The 20,607-nt window shown below is 29.7% G+C and overlaps 1 protein-coding gene across 2 annotated transcripts in view; it reads left to right on the forward strand.

Moving 5' to 3' along the window:
* Positions 1-20,607, forward strand: part of LOC142332354 (uncharacterized) — a 195,975-nt gene that overhangs the window by 33,432 nt on the left and 141,936 nt on the right. For both annotated transcript variants that reach the window (XM_075378758.1, XM_075378759.1), the window contains exons 10-12: positions 1,880-2,484; positions 6,068-6,202; positions 7,722-7,883. In XM_075378758.1, the coding sequence (XP_075234873.1) occupies positions 1,880-2,484; positions 6,068-6,202; positions 7,722-7,883 (902 nt within the window). The remainder of the gene's footprint in view (positions 1-1,879; positions 2,485-6,067; positions 6,203-7,721; positions 7,884-20,607) is intronic.

Consider the following 20,607-nt stretch of genomic DNA (forward strand, 5'->3'; position numbering starts at 1 on the left):
AGTATTATTGTAGTTATTATGAATGCTTTAAAATATATTTGTATTATAAATTAATCTAGCAGTGAATTTTTAAATCATTGGTTTTTTTTCTTACTGCTGTGTAGATCATTATGGCCTATTAAATAATCAGTTCCAAGAATCAAAAGTATTAAATAAAGATAAGAATTCAGATGAGATTAATTAAAGATTTATTTAAATTTTGAAAAATAATGAATTATATTGAATTCGTTATTATTCTACTGCAATCATTTTTTTTTTTTTTATTTAACATTAAAAAAAAATTGATATAACAGATTAACCCCAATCTTATTGAATTACAACATTTAACATTGTTTTGCTAAATAAAGAAAGATTAGAACACTATACTTTATCATAAAAGAATGGTGCGGTTTTGAACATGGTTTAAATTAAAACATAATTACTTACAGTTTGTTTTTTTATTTTTCAAATTTGTCGTCTCAGACATTTTGTTACATAATTAATAAATTTCAATATGTGCGCCCTCAGTCGCTCGACAAATGTCCACTCAACTTCTCTCCAAACATTAGTTAACATTTCTTCGTTAATGATTGTCATTGCTTCATTAATCCTGTTTTTTAAGCGGTTTAGGTCGTGAATTTTTTGTGTATAAACAACGCTTTTGATGTACCCCCACAAGAAAAAAATCGCAAGGTGGTCAGGTCTGGACTCCCTGGAGGCCAAAGTATGGGTCCTTGCCGGCCTATCCATCGATCTTCAAATTTTTTCAAAGCGTCCGTGACTGATGCATTGAAGTGCGGGGAAGCACCATCTTGTTCGAAATGAAGTTGATGAATGTTTTCGAGTTCACCCAGCTGAGGAAAGCAATAATCGGTTAACATGTCAAGATACACAACTTCATTAATTGTTTTTTCAGCAAAGAAGAAAGGCCCTATTACATGAATTTTCATCACACCACACCAAACATTAACTTTATGCAAATCGCGTTTCTCAATAATTGCGTGTGGGTTTTCAGAACCCCATATTTGTGAATTGTGTCTTGTTAACACATCCATTCACGTGGAATGTAGCTTCGTCTGTAAAAATTATATCATCTAAAAATGATTCGTTTTCACTTATTCTGTCCGACATTTCAGCAGCGAAATTGTAACGTTTTACACCATCATCGGGTTTCAATTCCTGCAGTATCTGGATTTTATAAGCGTGTAATTTCAGTTTTTTATGTAAAACTTTGTGAACTGTTGATTTTGGAATACCTAATTCGACACTTTGACGGGGGATGGACTTCCCAGGACTTCTAATTGCCGATCGTCTAATTAGTTCAACCGTTTCGTCTGGTACACTTGATCTGCCAGTTGATTTCTGTTTCTTAACCGATCCGGTTTCTTCGAATCGTTTGAACCAACGTGTTACGCTATTTTTGTGTGGTGGATCTCTTCTGAATTCACGTCGAGATGCACATTGAACTAAAATTACAAATTTTAATTCAGCCATCAGTAAAATACACTTTGCTTTGTCTTTATCCGTGAACATAGTAACTCGCTAAACTCACCGCAACAACAATACAAGAACTGACGTTGTGGTTACAACTGCTAATAAACAAACTTTTGGGTTGGAGGCTTTCAGGGATACCAATATAACATCTAGAAATTTCCTTACAATCTTCCTATGAATTACTGAAACCGCACCATTCTTTTATGATAACCCTGTATAATAGTAGCACATTCCTTCTTTATTTTAGTGTAAGAATAAGGATAAGGTGATTAAAATTAAGTTAATTGTATTTTTCAGGAAAGAGTGAAATCAAGTTTCAGCTTGGCATCTCTTACAGCTATGCCACATTTATTTGCCTTGTTAATTATAATTAATATATTGTATATATATATTTTTTTGTTTTCAGTGAAAGAAACTAAACATAAATCTGGTTTAGTGGCATCTAAAAAAGGTTCACCTATCAAAAGTAGTAAGGTAACCGATCAAAGTCAGAAGAAAGATAAAGGTGATTACGATAGAAAATTACCAAAGGCATCATGCCTGTGCCAATGTGAATGTCAATCTTTTCATTCCTTACAATCGAAGAAACCTTGTCAGTGTGGACATGATTCAGCAGAAATGAGCAATGGCTATTCCAGTATTGAAGCTGATACAACGCCATCACGATCATCTTCACCACGACGTAGTTCTTCACCTGTTTCTGTTAAAAAGTTTAAACCATCTTATGTTCAAAAGCAAAATGATTTAAAGTTAAATGGTGGTTCAACAGAAACAGAAAAAAAGTCAATAATAGAATTTAAAGATAGTTGTAAAGAAGAATTAAGAAGAGCGAAAGAAAACTTAATAGAAGAAAGGAAAAAATTTGAAGAAACTATAAAAGAATTAACTCAAAAACAGGTTGAATTGATGCAAAAACTTAATGAAAAAGAAGTTGATATTTTAAATATTAGTGCTGCTGCAACTGCAGCTGTTGAAGGACGTTACTCGAGTGAAAAACGACAAACTGATCAGGTATTTTTATATAGACTAGAACATACGTGTATTTGTGTGCACTGATGTTCATGTAAAACTCAAAATCTTTGGAGTGATCAGAATTCTGAATGATTCTTTTACTAATGTTTTCACTGACAATTTAGGGATTCTTTTAGATATAAATTTATTCATGTAAACAAAATTAGTAGATGAGTAGTAAAATTAAAAATTGTGATATATTTTAAAGCGTCATTTTTCTTATAGTAATATTTTGAATCGCTGATTATATCAACTAGTGTAGAGATAACTATGTTGTTATTCTCACTACTGAAATTTATGAAAAAACGGAAGTTTTATTTTGGTATTTAATTTATCAAAATTCGAAAACTATTCCCAAAATATCAGGTGTTAAGACAATTTTTTGTATCATGATTTTGGTTGGTAGGTAAATAATGTAATTTTTCTTAGTGAATGCTTTCTAAGTGCTGTTTATATATATATGCATAATTTCATTACATGTATAATTAATTGCCGAGGTGTGTTTTACTTTCATGTTAAATTTGTGTTTCTTATAAAATTAAACCAAAGAATTCTTGCTCTAATGATTTTGTTTATTCTAATTTGCAGCTATAACATAAATTTGTATGCATTCTACTATTTTTACAGATTATGCATGCATGAAATAGCATAAACTGAAGAATGATTTCATTTCAGCAACACAAAGCAATTTGGATGATTGAAATCTTAGTAATGTTTGCTATTTCTTCATTTGAAATATTTACCAGACGATTATCTCCCCTCTTTATAAAAATAAATTTCTTATAGATAGACACCATTATGTACTCTACAATATTTTTTTAAATTTTCAGTAAGGAGTTGAATATAACTGATATCCAGAAGGATACCATGTAGTTCACCCTATCATGCCCATTGGGTTGATCTAGTGGTGAACACGTCATTGGAAATCAGCAGATTTCGAAGTCGAGAGTTCTAAGGTTCAAATCCTAGTGAGGCAGTTTACCTTTACTCAGATTTGAATACTAGGTCGTGGATACCGGTGTTCTTTGGTGGTTGGGTTTCAATTAACCACACATCTTAGAAATGGTCGATCTGAGACTGTACAAGATTACACTTCATTTACATTCATACATAGCATCCTCTGAAGTGATACCTTATGGTGGTTCCAGAGGCTAAACAGAAAAAAAAAGAGAGAGATAGTTTAGTTAGTTTCTTATAAAATTGATCATTTTTATAAATGACCAAACTCTTCTTGGTTAAAAACTATCTGTCCATATGCTTAGGTGGAATTAAAAGCTAAAAGTATGTTCTGATTGTGGTATAAAGTTTAATTTATCTGTCTGTTGAACTGGATACATACAAGTTCTTTTCATAAAATTGATGATTTTGTTTAGTAAGATACATTTAGCACAGTCATTATTTGAATGGAAAGTAAATCTTTTCTGTCTTCAGGCTTCTGACATTAGTAATTAATCTATATAACGGTAAGTTGTATCATTTCTTGTATGTTTGGAGATTTGGTAATTTTGAGGTGGCTGGTGATTTTTAGTCTATTCAACAATAATTTGTATCATTTCATATATGTTTTGAAAATGTGATAATCTTTGTGATGGCTAGTTTTAGTGAGGAGTATATTAACTTTACATTTGTGTCTCAAAATAGAATAAAACTTATTTAAACTGTAAAACAATGCAAGAGGCATATGCCGATCAACATTTAAGCTATATTTTTGATGTTAAACTAAATAATTAACAAAATTTTCTGGAATCAGTTGATTCCACTGGGGCTCAGTGGAATGATAACTGTACATCTAAGGATTGTGTAAAACTCTTTTTTGTCTTGGAAATTGGAGAAAAAGCCAAAACTTCTTGCTAAACTGAATGTCTTATAAAACTGAACCTCTCTTATTTCCTTACAAACTTTAAGTGGTATAGAGCAGTGAATAATGTTGATAGCCTGACGTGACATAAAGAATTTTGCTTGTGAAAATCATATCTATGCAGTACTGTCAAATAACCACGGTGCAGCAAAACATTAGTTAGTTAGCTAGCTGGTTCAGATACTTTTTTACTTGTTGTCTGCAGCAGCTTGTTGCTTGTATTTGCTGCAGTGTACTACATCTAAATATTTGAAATACATGTGCTAGATCATGAGAAAGTTCTGGTCAGATGTCCCAGGACCATTGAACTATTTGTACAGGACCCTGGGACCTGTTGTACAATCAACATGTTAATCAGATGTCATATTTCAATTTTTATAATAGTTTAGCGTCCAAACCCTGTAGGAAGAAGATACCCTCCTTGTGATGTTACCGGTTGCCACACCACCCCCTCCATTCCAAGCCCTGAGGGGCTTTACTGGAGGTCGTCTTTAAACCCTCTAACTGATTGCATCTCACAGTCATCAGCCAGGCCTCGGTCGGGATGCCACCGATATAAATGCCTTGGCAGACATTTGCATCAGTAAAATAGAAATCAAACTTTGCCTTCATGTAGGCCTCAAACGGACATCTTCACATCAACTTAACATATTTCTCTCAAACTAACTAACCATCCTGCATTTAACATACTCTTTGTCTAAGAAAATACATAAAAAAACCTTATATTTTTTATTCTTTTAGAAATTTTGGAATATCAAAGTACCAATTGAAGGTGCCTAATACCAGTTTTCCCTTTCTTAATTTTCTTTAAAATCTCTCCCATAAGATTTCAATGTAACATCCAAGTACCTAAATTCATCTGAATTTTTGACTAGACAACACCATCTCCTATTTGTAAATCCTTTCTTTATCTTGCAATCACATATATTCACCCTAATTTATATTTATTTCTAAACTCTGTCTCTTTTATTCTTCAACTTCATGAACGTACTTTGTAGGTAATATCATCCTTGCCATCTGCTATTATCACCTGATCATCAGCAAATAATGAACCAAACACATCCTCATGTCTAAATATACTTCCATTGCCTCACTTTCCTTTTCTGCTCTATTCATGAATTTTGAACAGTGATAAAAGTAGGTTATTTATAATAAATTCCTCCAGTTACGTTGTTTCTTTGTATAAACAGGAATTTCATATGAGAAGCTAAATCAGTTTCCTTCATTATTTTCTGCAGCTCATTTATAGGGGCATAAAATGCCTTCAAGTAAATAAATCCAACATGTAATTCTTTTCCACTAGCAATATATTTTCATCTAGCTGCTTCTGGTAGAAAATTTTATCAGTGCAAGATTTATTTGGCGTAAAACTATTCTCTTCTTTCAAGATCAATAACCTGTTCTTGTGTTCTTGATTTTGTTAACAGTCAATGTAGCCTGTCTATAAGAGGGTTTCCACAATACCCATGAAAGTTTAACATTTTTGTTGCAGAAGTACTGACATCGAATGTTGCTGTTTATTAATAATAAAATAAAAAATAAAAAAACAAATTAAAAAATTTTTTTAATCATCTTGATTTAATAGCAATAATATGTTTTCCAAATCTCAAATTTCTGTGAAACCAGGCTAAACCGTGTTAAAGTGGGTAGAGAAAAATATTATTCGTTATATTTTAATTATTCATTATTTAAATTGTTATTTTCACTAATGTGAATAATTTTCAGAGGCATAATCAAGACGAAACTGGTGAACCCTGTTGGGTAAAATTAGAAAGATGTCAGGCAGAACGTGATTATTATTATAAAGAATTTACTACATTATGTGATCAGATAACTAGTGCTGTTGATGTTAATGTTGATGTAAGTTTTTTTAATATCTTAATTTTAAATATTATCTGCACAAGTAAGGGATGGAAATAATGCATTTACTTTGCTAACCTGATGTTTCTTTCCTTTCTACCTTCTAACATAAGTGAATTGTGTAAAATTCATCTCGGGTAGGGTATAAAATGAGTAGAGAGTGAGTTTAGTTGGTTTGCTGCTCGATTTTATTTACTTTAAAAGCATTCTCTTATTACTGACCTGGTTTTGATTTTGCTCATTTAATTAATATTACAAGTTGGCAGTCAGTAATTCCTGAAATTTTTACATCATGCTCACAATGAATGCGATACATAATTGTGCTGTTAGGTGTGTTACTAAGGGAGCCAGTCTGCTTGTGATCATTATGAAAAGCTGCCATTGTCTACATTGTGCATCTTTAATGGTTTATGTTTGTGGTGTTTTGTGATTACTAATATGACTAGAGCAAAGGGTAATAGACTTAAGTGATTGAAGGCGTAAAAGCTTGTGTTAAATTTTGTTTAAAATTTGTAAAACAGCAGTAGATATGTGTACTAATTGTTGAAACATCCTTAAGAAACATTTATCAGAATTCACATTCTATTTGTAAATAAATGGCTTACACACAAACTGATTATTATTGTAAGCATTTAAATATGGTGAACCATGTGTTAAGAATGAAAATTCTAGATGGCTTTCAATTGGTATAACAGTTCTCATTTGCTTTGCTTGTAAAGCTTTTGCATTTCTCATTGTAAAACTTTACATTTGTCATATGGGACTTGTCAGTAAATTTTTTGGAAGAACTTTGAATGTGGTATTTGTAGCAAAATTTGTATCCCATCTGCCTAATGATCAAGCGAAAAGAGCATGAGGTTCAAGTTGCTTTTAATTGAAAATAGCTGTTGTTCCCACATTTATTTTTCACTCATATTTAATAAAAATAAAATGTAATTTCTAATTTATTAAAGGATGAATCTAAAAATACTTCAAATCTAGTCGGTTATGTGCAGAAAGTAATACAAAAAGCATAAAAATAAATGTAGGTTTTGTAACTTGAAATATGTTTTACTTTAGTATAGCAAAACAAATAAACAACGTTAGTTTTGGGTCAGGTATATAATGGAAATCATACCTATAAAAAAAATGATTTCAAAAAAATTACAAAATTAATAAACAATTTGTTATTTAGAATTTAATAAATAATTTAAAAAAAATGTAATTCAAAAACTAACTCATAAGTAAGATTGTATAATTCTCTGATATTTAATTTTTTGTGTTGTGCTAAGCAAATGGGCAAAATATATAGTTGATTTACAACCCTAAAATAGTCTAGAAAAATATATAGTTACAACCATGCATGAGGCATGAATCTGTTAGGAATAAATAGCTCTCAGTCCTGCATGAGTCATGTGATCAGTAGTAAACATGTTAAACTATACATTTGTAAACCTACTGTTTTAATTCAAATCGTTCATTAGTAACAATCAGTGTTAATGATTCTCGTTTTATTAATTTTAATTTTTTTTTTTGTTAGCCAGGTGCAAACAGAGGTCAATCTGTAATGTTAATACTGCAACGCCTATTAACAGAACGTGATTTCTACTTTAAGGAGTATAATAAATTACAAGAACGTTTAGTAACATCTAATATTGCTGATGTAAGTGGTGGTGGAACTGATGCACCAAATTCAGTCGATGTAAGTGAAATAAAATGTTTTTGTTCAAGAGAGTCTGATTGTAGGAAGTATAAAAAACCTTGCACCTTTCTTCAAACTCGTTCTGTGTATAATAATAAAAAATATTAATCTTTTTATTTACGTTTTTTATTTGTGTAATTTTGCATTATTGTTCGTGCCGGTTACATCTTTGTGAATTTGAATTTTGTATAGTGTTACATAGATTTTATTGAATGAATTTACTTCGTTTTTTATTTTTTAAATGGATGTGTCTGTCAGCATTTTCTTATTACAGGTTTTTTTTGTATCAGTTTTATTGTTTTTTGATTAGGAATGTAGGTGAAATAAAAAAAAGCTTGGTTTTTATATTATTTTTAAATGTTTTTTTTTTTAATTGTATTATGTTTTGATTAATTTTATTTTTCTATTTTGTAATAGTTTTATCTATTTAAGTAATCTACCGAAAATTGTTTACAAGACCGTATTGTAAATAAATAAAATTGTTTTATTTGTTTTATTCTTTAAAAATAAAATACAAAGGGGAAAGTTTTACAATAAGACTATTTTTTATAATTTTTCAGATTATTTTCCACCACACATTTACACTTCTTCATGAAGTTTTTGTCAGAGATCTGGGCACACTTTGTTTCAAGTCCTTAGGAGGTTATTATTGCTTGCAAAATGCTTCCCTTTCAGCCTTCATAGGAGTCACATGGAGTGAGGTCAAGACTGTTGGAGGATGCTGTAAGTTTTATTCCAGTGTTGACCAAATGTTTGGTGCAAACTTTGGAACAGTGCACTGGAGTATTATCGTTGTCAAGAAACCGTGTGTTCATCCTTGAGTTTGGAGTTTGGGTGCAGCTTCTTGAGAGCTTCAACACTTTAGGCAGGCATTCCTCAACACATCACTTCCTTGTAGCTTCTCATTTTTCAATACAACTTGCTCTAAAATTCCTCTCACACTAAAAAACACAGCTACCATTCTCTTCAGTGATCGGAATTTTTGAATAGCCATTGGGGTCTACTCATCTTCTAACATCCACAGTTTGTTCTGAACCTTTGTTGGGACATCATAATAACAGTTTCATCACATGTCACAATACTGTTCACATAGTGAGATTTCCCATTTTTAAATTTTTTCAGCATTTCATGGCACCATGAAACCACAACATGCCATCTGATTGTCAGTCAAGTTATGCAGTACCTAAACAGTACATTGCTTTCTAACTAGAAAGTGATCTCACAAAATATCATGAACTACTGGTGTATTAATGGCCAATAATACTACTATATGATGGTAGGTTACATAACCTGTCTGTATAAAGTATTTTTCTTACTCCAACAATGATTTCATCAGTCACAGACAATGGTGATTGACTTGATTTTGAAGCGTTTGATTTTGAAACTCTCAGTACATCATAAATATTGTTGTACGATAAGGACAATCTTCTCCAAGGACAGGAGTGATTTCTTCTAAACACTGTTCATCACTTAATCCGCGTGCAAAATGTTCAATATTTAGTTTTCAAACACATTGAAATCACTATCTCTTTTCACTAAAACAGCGTAAAAGCAAATAATATTGAGACAGTTACTAGAGCAACTACAGTGCAGGTTGTAGGACCTACCTAAACCCAGCACTAACTTGTAACTGCCTGTGATGATCTGTTCCGTCATATTACAAAACTTTCCTAGTCTTCTTTGTGTATTTATTTAGAACTGCAAACTGTTGTTTTAGTAAAAATGAATTATTTTTAGCATATTGAAAACTTTTAGTAATTAAGATCTCTTTCTTAATAACAATTAATACTTTGAAAAACTGATTTACTTGGGCATTACCATCAGGTATTACTTCAGAGGATGAATGAGGATGATATGTATGAATGTAAGTGAAGTGTAGTCTTGTACAGTCTCAGATCAACCATTTCTTAGATGTGGTTAATTGAAACCCAACCACCAAAAAACACCAGTATCCATAATCTAGTATTCAAATCTGTATAAAAGTAACTGCCTTTACTAGACTATATGTATTTCTACAATTATTTTTAATATTATTTTAAATAGCGATTTTATTATTTCCTAATTAAGAATGTAGGTTGAAAATAAAATATGATTTTACCTCATATTTAACTTAAGAGAATCACTCCAAAAAAATATCTTAAAAATTAATTTCTGGTGTTTTATGTTAAAGTATTCTTCAAACTGTCCTTAAAAGATTTTATAAATATAGAATGGGGCTAAGTTTAAAAATAAATTACTTTTTAAATGAGATAACAGTAGTTTTGAGTGACAGTCAAATGCAAGTTTGTTCAAGAATGAGAGGAAAAGAATTTACAAACATGTAAACTTGTTTGAAATTGTGGTAATCCATGTAAAGAATTGAGTCCCCAGATTTTTAGAAAAGTGTTTGGCAAGCAAAACAAAATGCTATTAAAGCCTAAACAATTGTATTGGAAAACATTTCTCTGAAATAAAGGGAACATTTTTGCTTGACATAGAAAGTAGAATGAAAAAGCTAAGTGGAGATTAAATGTTATTGAAGAATATTAAGAAAAATTAAAAAAAAAAGTAGAATTAATGAGGTTGATGAACAAATATAAGGGAGGCATAAAAAACACTGCATCTGCAGGAACTAGATTTAAATAAAATTGTAATTTTAATTAGTAATATTCATTATACTTTTTCTGGAAATTTAGTTTATTTTTTCAACTCATTTATTTTGTTTTTCTTAGCATCTCACAAAGATATCTTGATTGAATTTTAAAGGACACATTTATTAAGTAGAAGTAAAAGTTTTAACTTACCCATTTGATGATAAAAGTGTTAGAATATTAAAAATTATTTTATCTGCCTTTTATAAACAACTTATTTAAACAGATAATAAAATCCCTTTTTTCATAAAAAAAAATCAGATAACTTGACTCTTTTCTGAGATAAAGATACATATTTTTATCCCACATATGAGGAAGAATATACTCATGTGACCTCTTAAAAAAAATATATATTTATACTAAATAATATTTTTATTCCAGTACCAAATTAAAAGAACTGTCAACAACTCGCCATGTTTAATTGGACAGAATTGAAAGAAGAAATGTAAAAGGATTATTTTTTTTTTTTTAGTTTGCAGGGTGGTGTTTTTTGGTCATTCTTTATTCTTACTGTTTTGCTTAACCTTTTCCCATCACAATGATCCGCGGTTGATTAGCGCTCCGCGAAAATATGTTGGTATCTGATTGTCTCCCTTCATAGTCTTATGAAGGGAGGCAATAGTCTTACCCATAGTCTTACCCTCTTGTGAAAAAAATTGCAAAAGATTACGGTATATTAAAGAGATTTAACAGATTTTGACAAAAAGAAAACAGTTACGATTGGATATTTTTTATGCCTGTAACAAAAAAAAAAATTGAAACAGTACAAAAATTACAATAATTTAATTGCAGAATTTTTTTTGCGCATTTCTACCGCGTTTTTTATTAGCAAAATTTTTTTTTCTTTATGTTTATGAAGCATAGTTTGCTGAAAAATAACACTTTCAAGCAAATCGGTTGAAAATAGGCCAAAATATGTTGAAAAACCCGTGTCATAAATTACAGATTAGTAACATATGTTAGTATAAATGAAAGTAGATTCAGAAAACTACGTTTTATAAAAATTCCCACCACTCAAAAGGCTATTCAGATTGACAAAAAACCATTTTTACTGTATACTCTTATTCATTACGAATCGATATGTGCTACTTGTTTACAGATATCATTTGTCAGAACAGATATTTATAGACCTCAAGTAAAAGTGTCATATTTATGACCACAAATTTCTTCTTTTTTTTTGTGTGCTGTATATCATAATTTATTATGTGTTTCAATCGATATGTTGCTAGTAAGATAAGCTATTTTTGTAAATAATAAATAAATCTGTAATCCTCATAGCAATTATAATACACAAGACACACACACACACACACACACACACACACACACACACACACACACACACACACGCACGCACACGCGCACGCACGCACGCACGCACGCACGCATGTGCACACACACAAAGCACATTTCTGAGAAAAAATGGTCATATTCTTTCTAGTCTAAATAAAACATTTTACATCGTATAAACGTCATTCAAATTGTGTAATAAAACTGATTCCTTTGTGAATGCAAAACAAAATAACCAACTTAGATGCCACATAAAATGATTTTGTAACAGTGTTTTAAAACTGACGCCGTACATAGCCAGTTTAATGGCTACATGATCTGAAAAGGTTAAAAGTAGCTTTTGTTTAAAATTTGGATTGTTCTCTAAACGAAATTTGATTGTATTAAAAAAATGTTGTTTGCAAGAAAAATAGTATATTTGTATTCTGATAGAAATTAAGGTAAGGAATTGCAATTTTTTTTTTTTTTTGTCTTCAGTCATTTGACTGGTTCGATGAAGCTCTCCAAGATTCCCTATCTAGTGCTAGTCGTTTCATTTCAGTATACCCTCTACATCCTACATCCCTAACAATTTGTTTTACATATTCCAAACGTGGCCTGCCTACACAATTTTTTCCTTCTACCTGTCCTTCCAATATTAAAGCGACTATTCCAGGATGCCTTAGTATGTGGCCTATAAGTCTGTCTCTTCTTTTAACTATATTTTTCCAAATGCTTCTTTCTTCATCTATTTGTCGCAATACCTCTTCATTTGTCACTTTATCCACCCATCTGATTTTTAACATTCTCCTATAGCACCACATTTCAAAAGCTTCTAATCTTTTCTTCTCAGATACTCCGATTGTCCAAGTTTCACTTCCATATAAAGCGACACTCCAAACATACACTTTCAAAAATCTTTTCCTGACATTTAAATTAATTTTTGATGTAAACAAATTATATTTCTTACTGAAGGCTCGTTTAGCTTGTGCTATTCGGCATTTTATATCGCTCCTGCTTCGTCCATCTTTAGTAATTCTACTTCCCAAATAACAAAATTCTTCTACCTCCATAATCTTTTCTCCTCCTATTTTCACATTCAGTGGTCCATCTTTGTTATTTCTACTACATTTCATTACTTTTGTTTTGTTCTTGTTTATTTTCATGCGATAGTTCTTGCGTAGGACTTCATCTATGCCGTTCATTGTTTCTTCTAAATCCTTTTTACTCTCGGCTAGAATTACTTTATCATCAGCAAATCGTAGCATCTTTATCTTTTCACCTTGTACTGTTACTCCGAACTAAATTGTTCTTTAACATCATTAACTGCTAGTTCCATGTAAAGATTAAAAAGTAACGGAGATAGGGAACATCCTTGTCGGACTCCCTTTCTTATTACGGCTTCTTTCTTATGTTCTTCAATTATTACTGTTGCTGTTTGGTTCCTGTACATGTTAGCAATTGTTCTTCTATCTCTGTATTTCAACCCTAAATTTTTTTAAAATGCTGAACATTTTATTCCAGTCTACGTTATCGAATGCCTTTTCTAGGTCTATAAACGCCAAGTATGTTGGTTTTCCTTCTACTATTAATCTGAGGCCTAAAATTGCTTCCCTTGTCCCTATACTTTTCCTGAAACCAAATTGGTCTTCTCCTAACACTTCTTCCACTCTCCTTTCAATTCTTCTGTATAGAATTCTAGTTAAGATTTTTGATGCATGACTAGTTAAACTAATTGTTCTGTATTCTTCACATTTATCTGCCCCTGCTTTCCTTGGTATCATTACTATAACACTTTTTTTGAAGTCTGACGGAAATTCCCCTTTTTCATAAATATTACACACCAGTTTGTGTAATCTATCAATCGCTTCCTCACCTGCACTGCGCAGTAATTCTACAGGTATTCCGCCTATTCCAGGAGCCTCTCTGCCATTTAAATCTTTTAATGCTCTCTTAAATTCAGATCTCAGTATTGTTTCTCCCATTTCATCCTCCTCAACTTCCTCTTGAGGAGGAAGGAATTGCAAGGAAACAACATAAATTTTTTTACTCCATGTTTTACAATTAATATTCTTGATTTTTTGTATGAAACTGCTAAAAATATTAGAATATCTTGTTATATTCCATTGTACTATATCAGTCCATTATTACGTTATGATGAAAGAAGAAATTACCTTCAAATAATTTCTGCTTGAAAACAATTTTCCTTTTAAGTTATGTAAAAAAGACTTACAAAGAAAATCAGAGAAACTTCATATAGTAAAAAAAAATTCTCTATTAGTGAAGAATAGGGGCTTAAAATTAAAACTTTTTTTATAAGTTTGGTTGAACTGGACTCTCTCCTCTTAACTCTTTAAAAAGCTTATTGTAGTGGCCAGGCTGCTTTTACCATGCCTTTTCTATAAAGTGCCTTTATACAATTATATGTTAAGAGTTAATCTCTATTAAAATATTAAGTGGAGTTTTGTATCTGTCTATATCTTCCTGTAATTGTGGCATTAGTGTTTAAGTATTGGGTTGGGGTAAACGTTTCTTCTTATTTTAACGCAAAAGTAAAACAAAACGTTTTTATATATTTTAAATGAAGTTTATATGTTAATATGTGGCATTTTATTCAATCATCTTTTGTAATGTTGGTAAATGTTTGTAATGGAGGTAAAATCTAATCCCGTTTCTTTTGAATCTCTAGTTTTCTGTATGAAAAACTGTGTTAAGTATTTTCATAGGTCTCTTTTGAAACCAACTTTATATCAGTAATATAGTTCTGTAGGGACCGAAATAAATGCTAGTCCAAAGGTGTGTAAGATCATGATTATAACTAGAGACATGAAAACTTCCTAACAAAGTTTTGTCAATTTTTAACAGGTCACCAAAGACATGTGAGATCTGGTATTGTCTTGATAGAAGACAACACCTTTCCTGTTGGTCAAATCTGGTTGCTTTATCTTCATTGCTTGGTGTAATCTTCCCAGTTCATAACAGTAGAGGCTAGAATCAATCATTTGACCAGACAGCAACAGCTCATAATGAACATTTATTATTCCAACACACAGCATTCATTTTCATTACATTTTAGCAAAAAAATCCCAAATGGAAATTTGATCACATTAAATTTTTCACTCTTATATGTTGTGCCACCTAAACATAATTTTTTTTTGTATCCAGTCTTCTTCAGTGATTTAAAACTGTTTTGTGATCAATGTTATTGATATTATAACTGCTAATGTGTTGATGTTTCTCATTCTTTTCATGATTTAATCAATTTTTTCAATCATTGGCCGACTAGAACAAGGTGCATCATGTTCATAAACATCAAAAATGTTTTAAACAGCCTGAGTCGCATATTTTTGTAAGAAAATTTCAAAATGTATCAAATTTTTTTTATAAAAGACAACTTTTAAATAAATACTAATATATCATAACCTTTCTAAAAATACTGTCACTTTCAAATAGTGTTACCTTTCAATAAAACACAAATTTTGCCAGATTTGATTAATATTAACAGGCATATTATTTAATTGGCATCTGTGTGTAGTAAACATCCGGTTTTAAGAAAATAAAAATTATATCATGAAGACATCGTTCCTTAAATTAGATTTGTGATAATTGATTCTTAGTATTTCTCTGAACAGTGACATAGTTTGCGTTTCATGAAACCACAAATATCAGCGAGTACATTTTAAACACTTTCTTCCCACTGTAATGATTTATTAATTTCTAAATATTAATTATAAAAAAAAAATTGTAGCTTGGTAGTTTTATTCCACTCCCTGGAATATGTTTAACATGTTTTCAGAGATTCCTTGTTTACGGATTAGACCTGCACACTAGTAATGCTTTCATCAGTAGGTTACTTTGAGTAGAAAAAATATGGGCAGTATTATTAATCATTTATACATTTTCATTTAAAATTTAATTTTTTGAATATATACAATATATATATTTTTTTAACTGCACAATAAATTAAAAATAGTGTATAAAAATTTTGTAATATTAACATTTTTTACATTAACTATCATAAATTGAAGCTCATCCATCAAGTTGGGGAACAGCTGTAAGGGGGCAGCACCAAGCAGTCCTACTGGTTGGCCTTAGTATTTTATTGGTCTTTGGCTTTGGCCAAGCAGTGGTAGTCTTTCATACTGGAAAATTTGTTTTATTGTAACCTTATCATATGGGCTGGTTATTGATTTTTTTTTGGACAAAAAAACACTCTATCATCTTCCAGGTCAAAAAGTAACAAAAAAAGGCCCTATACGAATATTAAAGTATCAGTAAAATTATGTTAAACCTAAGATAGTAATAAAATTAAAACTAAAATAATAAAAAAAACGTAACTATTAGGATAAAATATGTAATACCAACAAAATAAAATTTATGGTTTATTAACATTAAATCTTATTAAGTATATTGATTCTTCTTAGAAGTAACAATACCCAGTCTAGTACGTTCTTATTTTGTAGGATGCACCGAATGTTTCTTGGTAATTTAAATTTGTGACAAGGCCGCATAACGTGCAGTCCACAAGGATGTGGTGCAGAGTGAAGTAGTAGTTGCATCATATGTATAAGGATGTGTTTTCTGCTGGTAAATGTTATTAGCTCTGGTATTATGTCCTAATCGCAATCGGTACAAGACACTTCCTCCTGTAAATTTTTCTGCATTATGAGTCCCATGGTAACACTCTATCTTTAATGTGTCAAGAGTTTATTATCCTCTTTAGCCATCCAACTCACCTTGTCACCTTTTTCAAAGTGTATGTTAATGAAATTAATAAAATTGGTAGTTGTAACTTGATTGGTGAAAGATGATTACATGTATCTTTATCAGTGGAATCATTACTCATTATTCCCACATGGCTAGGGATCCAGCAGAAATTCACTTGTGTATTGTAAAAATTCAATTCAGCGATTGTATTATGAATTTTGGTGGTAATAGGATCAAGAGAATCCAAATTTTCTAAAGCTTGGAGAGCAGCACTACGTTAATCACTACAGATAAGTATGTGACATTGTTTTGATTTAATGATATTCAAAGCCATATTGATGGCGTATAATTCAGTATTGTAGATACTTGTAATACTAGGTAGACCAAATACATAAGTTCTATTGTTTACAACAAAAGCTCATCCAACGGTATCATTCTGCTTTCAACATGTCTGTGTATACTACTGTGTCTGGGTTATTGATGGACCTAATTTCATTGTTGCAAGAACAAAAGATTGGGCAGGATTTCCACTGTACTTGCAACAATAGGAATAGAGCTAATTTTTTATTTAACATTACAATTTAGATCTAATGATTCTACAGTTTTTCCCTTTTTATAAATGAATAATTCACTGTATATGTGAATGTGGTATGGTTATTTTGTAGCATGTGAAAATTGACTTGACCCAAGATATTCAAACCAGGAACTTCTGGGTGAAAGGATTTCATTATCACACTGCTACGGAGGTTGGTGATAAACTAACAAATGTCATTTAATCTCTGTATATGAAATTATGTCAAGTAGTTTTGTTATTGTTTTCATAACATATAACATTTCCCAACAATCCCAAAATTTCAAACATTTCATTCTGTAGTCCTAGCAATTTGTACTTCTGTAACATTATTATGTTACAGAGGTACAAACAGACTTCTTTCTGTTTTTAGTAGAAAATTAATAACTTAATTTAGCCCACAATTAATAAATGAACTACCCCATATTAGTTCATTTTTTTCAACAATTAATTTTTCACAACACTTATTTCATTATTTTGATTCTTTCATTTTTTAATTGAATTTACATTAAAATTTCCAGATAAAAATGTAATATTGAAACAGTTAATAATCTGTTTTATGTTTGACAATTAGTAATTTTTTGATTTTGTTCTTTTTATATTTTGATTAGAAAAATATATCCTCTGTTACAATTTTCATTATCTTTACCATTACCCTTACAATTTTTTTTTATCAAGTTTGTATAAAAAAATTTGCTTTATTTCATTACTAATAATTTATTTATCATAAGAAATATGCCTGTTAATTTATAATCTTAGAAATTATGGTAACCTTTTAATACAGTGCATTATTATTTTTTTAATATATGCAGGCAGTAAAATTGTGTATTAATATTTTTTCCTCTTTTTCAGTAACTCGAATATAAAATCAGCTGATTCTAAAATAATTGTTACTGAAAAAAATTTTTTTTTTCTAAATTATAAATACAATTTTTAAAATACATAATATTAAATGAAATTTTAAATAAACGATTTAAAAGAATTAATACTTTTATTATAATTTGTTTTAAGAAAAAAGAAATATCAGTATTAATTTGGTAAACATTCCAACAATGATTTTATTTATAAATGTAACCTGCTTAATGATTTACAAGATATTTTTTAATATTAATTTTAAAATATGTAATATTTAAATTTTAATTAAAGTAACATTTTTTCTATTTTGTGTTTTGTTTGTGTTTTTTTAATAATTTTTGTTGTGTATTAAATAAAAATATTGCATAATGAGAAGATACACGGTAATGTTATTTATGAAATTATCTTCAAAATGAAGTTTTATTGTGATTTATATATTTTTAATGTATTTCTTAAAAAATTATGCAAAATTTGATATTAGCTTATGTATGATTAATGTGTACTTTCCTGATGCTAATTTCCCATTAATATTTGTGAAGAACCATAAAGGCATCTTTTATGATGTATATTATTACTTATATTTAGGTTTGAAAAAATATAAATATGTTTGAGAAGAAATTTTATGAAAGGGTATAAAAATAGTTCACCGTACTGATGTTAGAGTTTTTGATGATGAAGAAAACTTTAGAAGAAATGATCAGAGTAAAATAGCTATTTCATAGTTGATATTGATTGGCATCCTAAAATAAATCTGGTACCAATATGGTGCATGCACAGTAGCCATCGACAATGTACGTATATAATCTTGCTACACGTCATTGTCATCCATTTTGTCATCAAAGTCATGATAAAGCAGTGGTCAGTGCAAAGAACCTGTCATTGTGGTCTTGCAATCAGCTGTGATTGCAAGTAAAAAAAATAACAAGTAATTATTTAGAAAGATGATGTGCATTCAAAAGTTATTTTTGGCATGTGTTGTTTTCACTGCGCTGATTATAAATATGAAAAATAGTCACTGCTGTAGTTTTTAACTTAGATGAGGTTGATGAACATTAGGTTATGTTTGCATATATTGTACAAAGTTTGTTTAATTTCATTTCTTTGTAATTTAATCGCATTAATGTTTTATTGCAATCTGTCAATAACTGAAATAGTTGCATATTAACCTAACCTAACTAACCAAAATAACCTATAGCCTCCTAACTTTGTCTAAGTAATTTAATTTAATTTAATATTAAATTAGCTGATTTAAAATGTAAATACAAAAGAATATTGAGTATGTTGATACAGTTTCAAATATTACTCTTGCTGCTAGAGGAATATGTTAATTTTTTGCGTTTTAAAATCTTGTGGAAGTTACAATAAAGTGACACGTTTTTTTTATATACTTAGCATCAGCGTAGTGAAAACATTATTTACAATGATTATTGACTTTTGAATGCATGTTATCTAGGTAAATAATTTCAAAAAAACAATAACTGCAATATCAGATAAAGAAATTACTACAGTTTTTTGTTACTGCAAATTTGTTGAACATAACCACACAATACTGTGATTAAATTTCATAAAAAAATATTGTCAAATAAAACAATGATATTGTGGTTCAGTTTCACAAATTTATTGTTAAATTTTGAAGTGAAAAACACAATTCTCATTTTCTTGATTATGCAAAGGCCTTTTTTTAATCAGTTTAAGAAGATGTGACAGTTCCCTTACATCTTGAACTTATTCAGTGTTTTAAAACTAGTTAAGAATTCTTTAACCAATTGGCTGGATACTTTAGTTGTGGAATTCTTTTATAAGTATTTGATATTGAGGAATAATAAGTATCTGAATATGGATATCAGTTTAATTATTTATTTTCTTAATTAAAAGGCTTACATCTAGTTACAGTCGTGTTTTGATAGGATTAATTTCATACCATTTAAAAAATTACCAAGCCTAATTGGTTTTTTATACCCAGAATCTCTTTGATGAAAGGATGTGAAATGAAACAGATTAGTTAAGACTAAGATTAAATTTAGATTTAGAAAAAATTCAGTTATATCATTATTATGAGCAGGTTGAAAATCTATTAGTGTTGAAGCCAGAAAGAAGTTTGTGGTTTATAAAATACTTATAAACAAATTACATTTGACCAGGTCATGGTCAGACTAAAATGTAAACAGTAAGTAATATTAATCGTGGCTGTAACATACATTTAATATGAAACTTATATTGAAATGGTTATAGCTTTTTTGAAAATGAAAATAATTATCAACATCTGTAAAAAAATTAAAAATTAAATTGTTAATTTAAATTTAAAAAAAATGAAATCTCTAAAATAGTTTTCTGTATGTGAAAGATTTTTAATTATTTTTAGTACACCAGTTTAAATGAAATTTGAAATGTTTTTAAAAAAAATAAATAGATTATGTTTTTTTATAAGTTATTAGTTTCTAGATATTATAATTGTTGTTCAGTTTGGTGAGAAAATTTTACATTTCCCCATCATTTATTTAATTTTGTGTATTTATATTTGTTAACTGACTTCAAAAAAAGGAGGTTCTCAATTTGTTCTGAATGTAATTTTTATGTAAGTTTGTTGAAGGAACTTTTCAGATTTTTAATTTTAGATAAAAAAATTATTTAGAGGAAGTTCTTTTGATTATATTGCAGTAAATTCCTTTCAGATAATACTGAATATTCTTTT

Source organism: Lycorma delicatula, chromosome 11, assembly GCF_047948215.1.
Source record: "Lycorma delicatula isolate Av1 chromosome 11, ASM4794821v1, whole genome shotgun sequence".
NCBI lineage: Eukaryota > Metazoa > Arthropoda > Insecta > Hemiptera > Fulgoridae > Lycorma > Lycorma delicatula.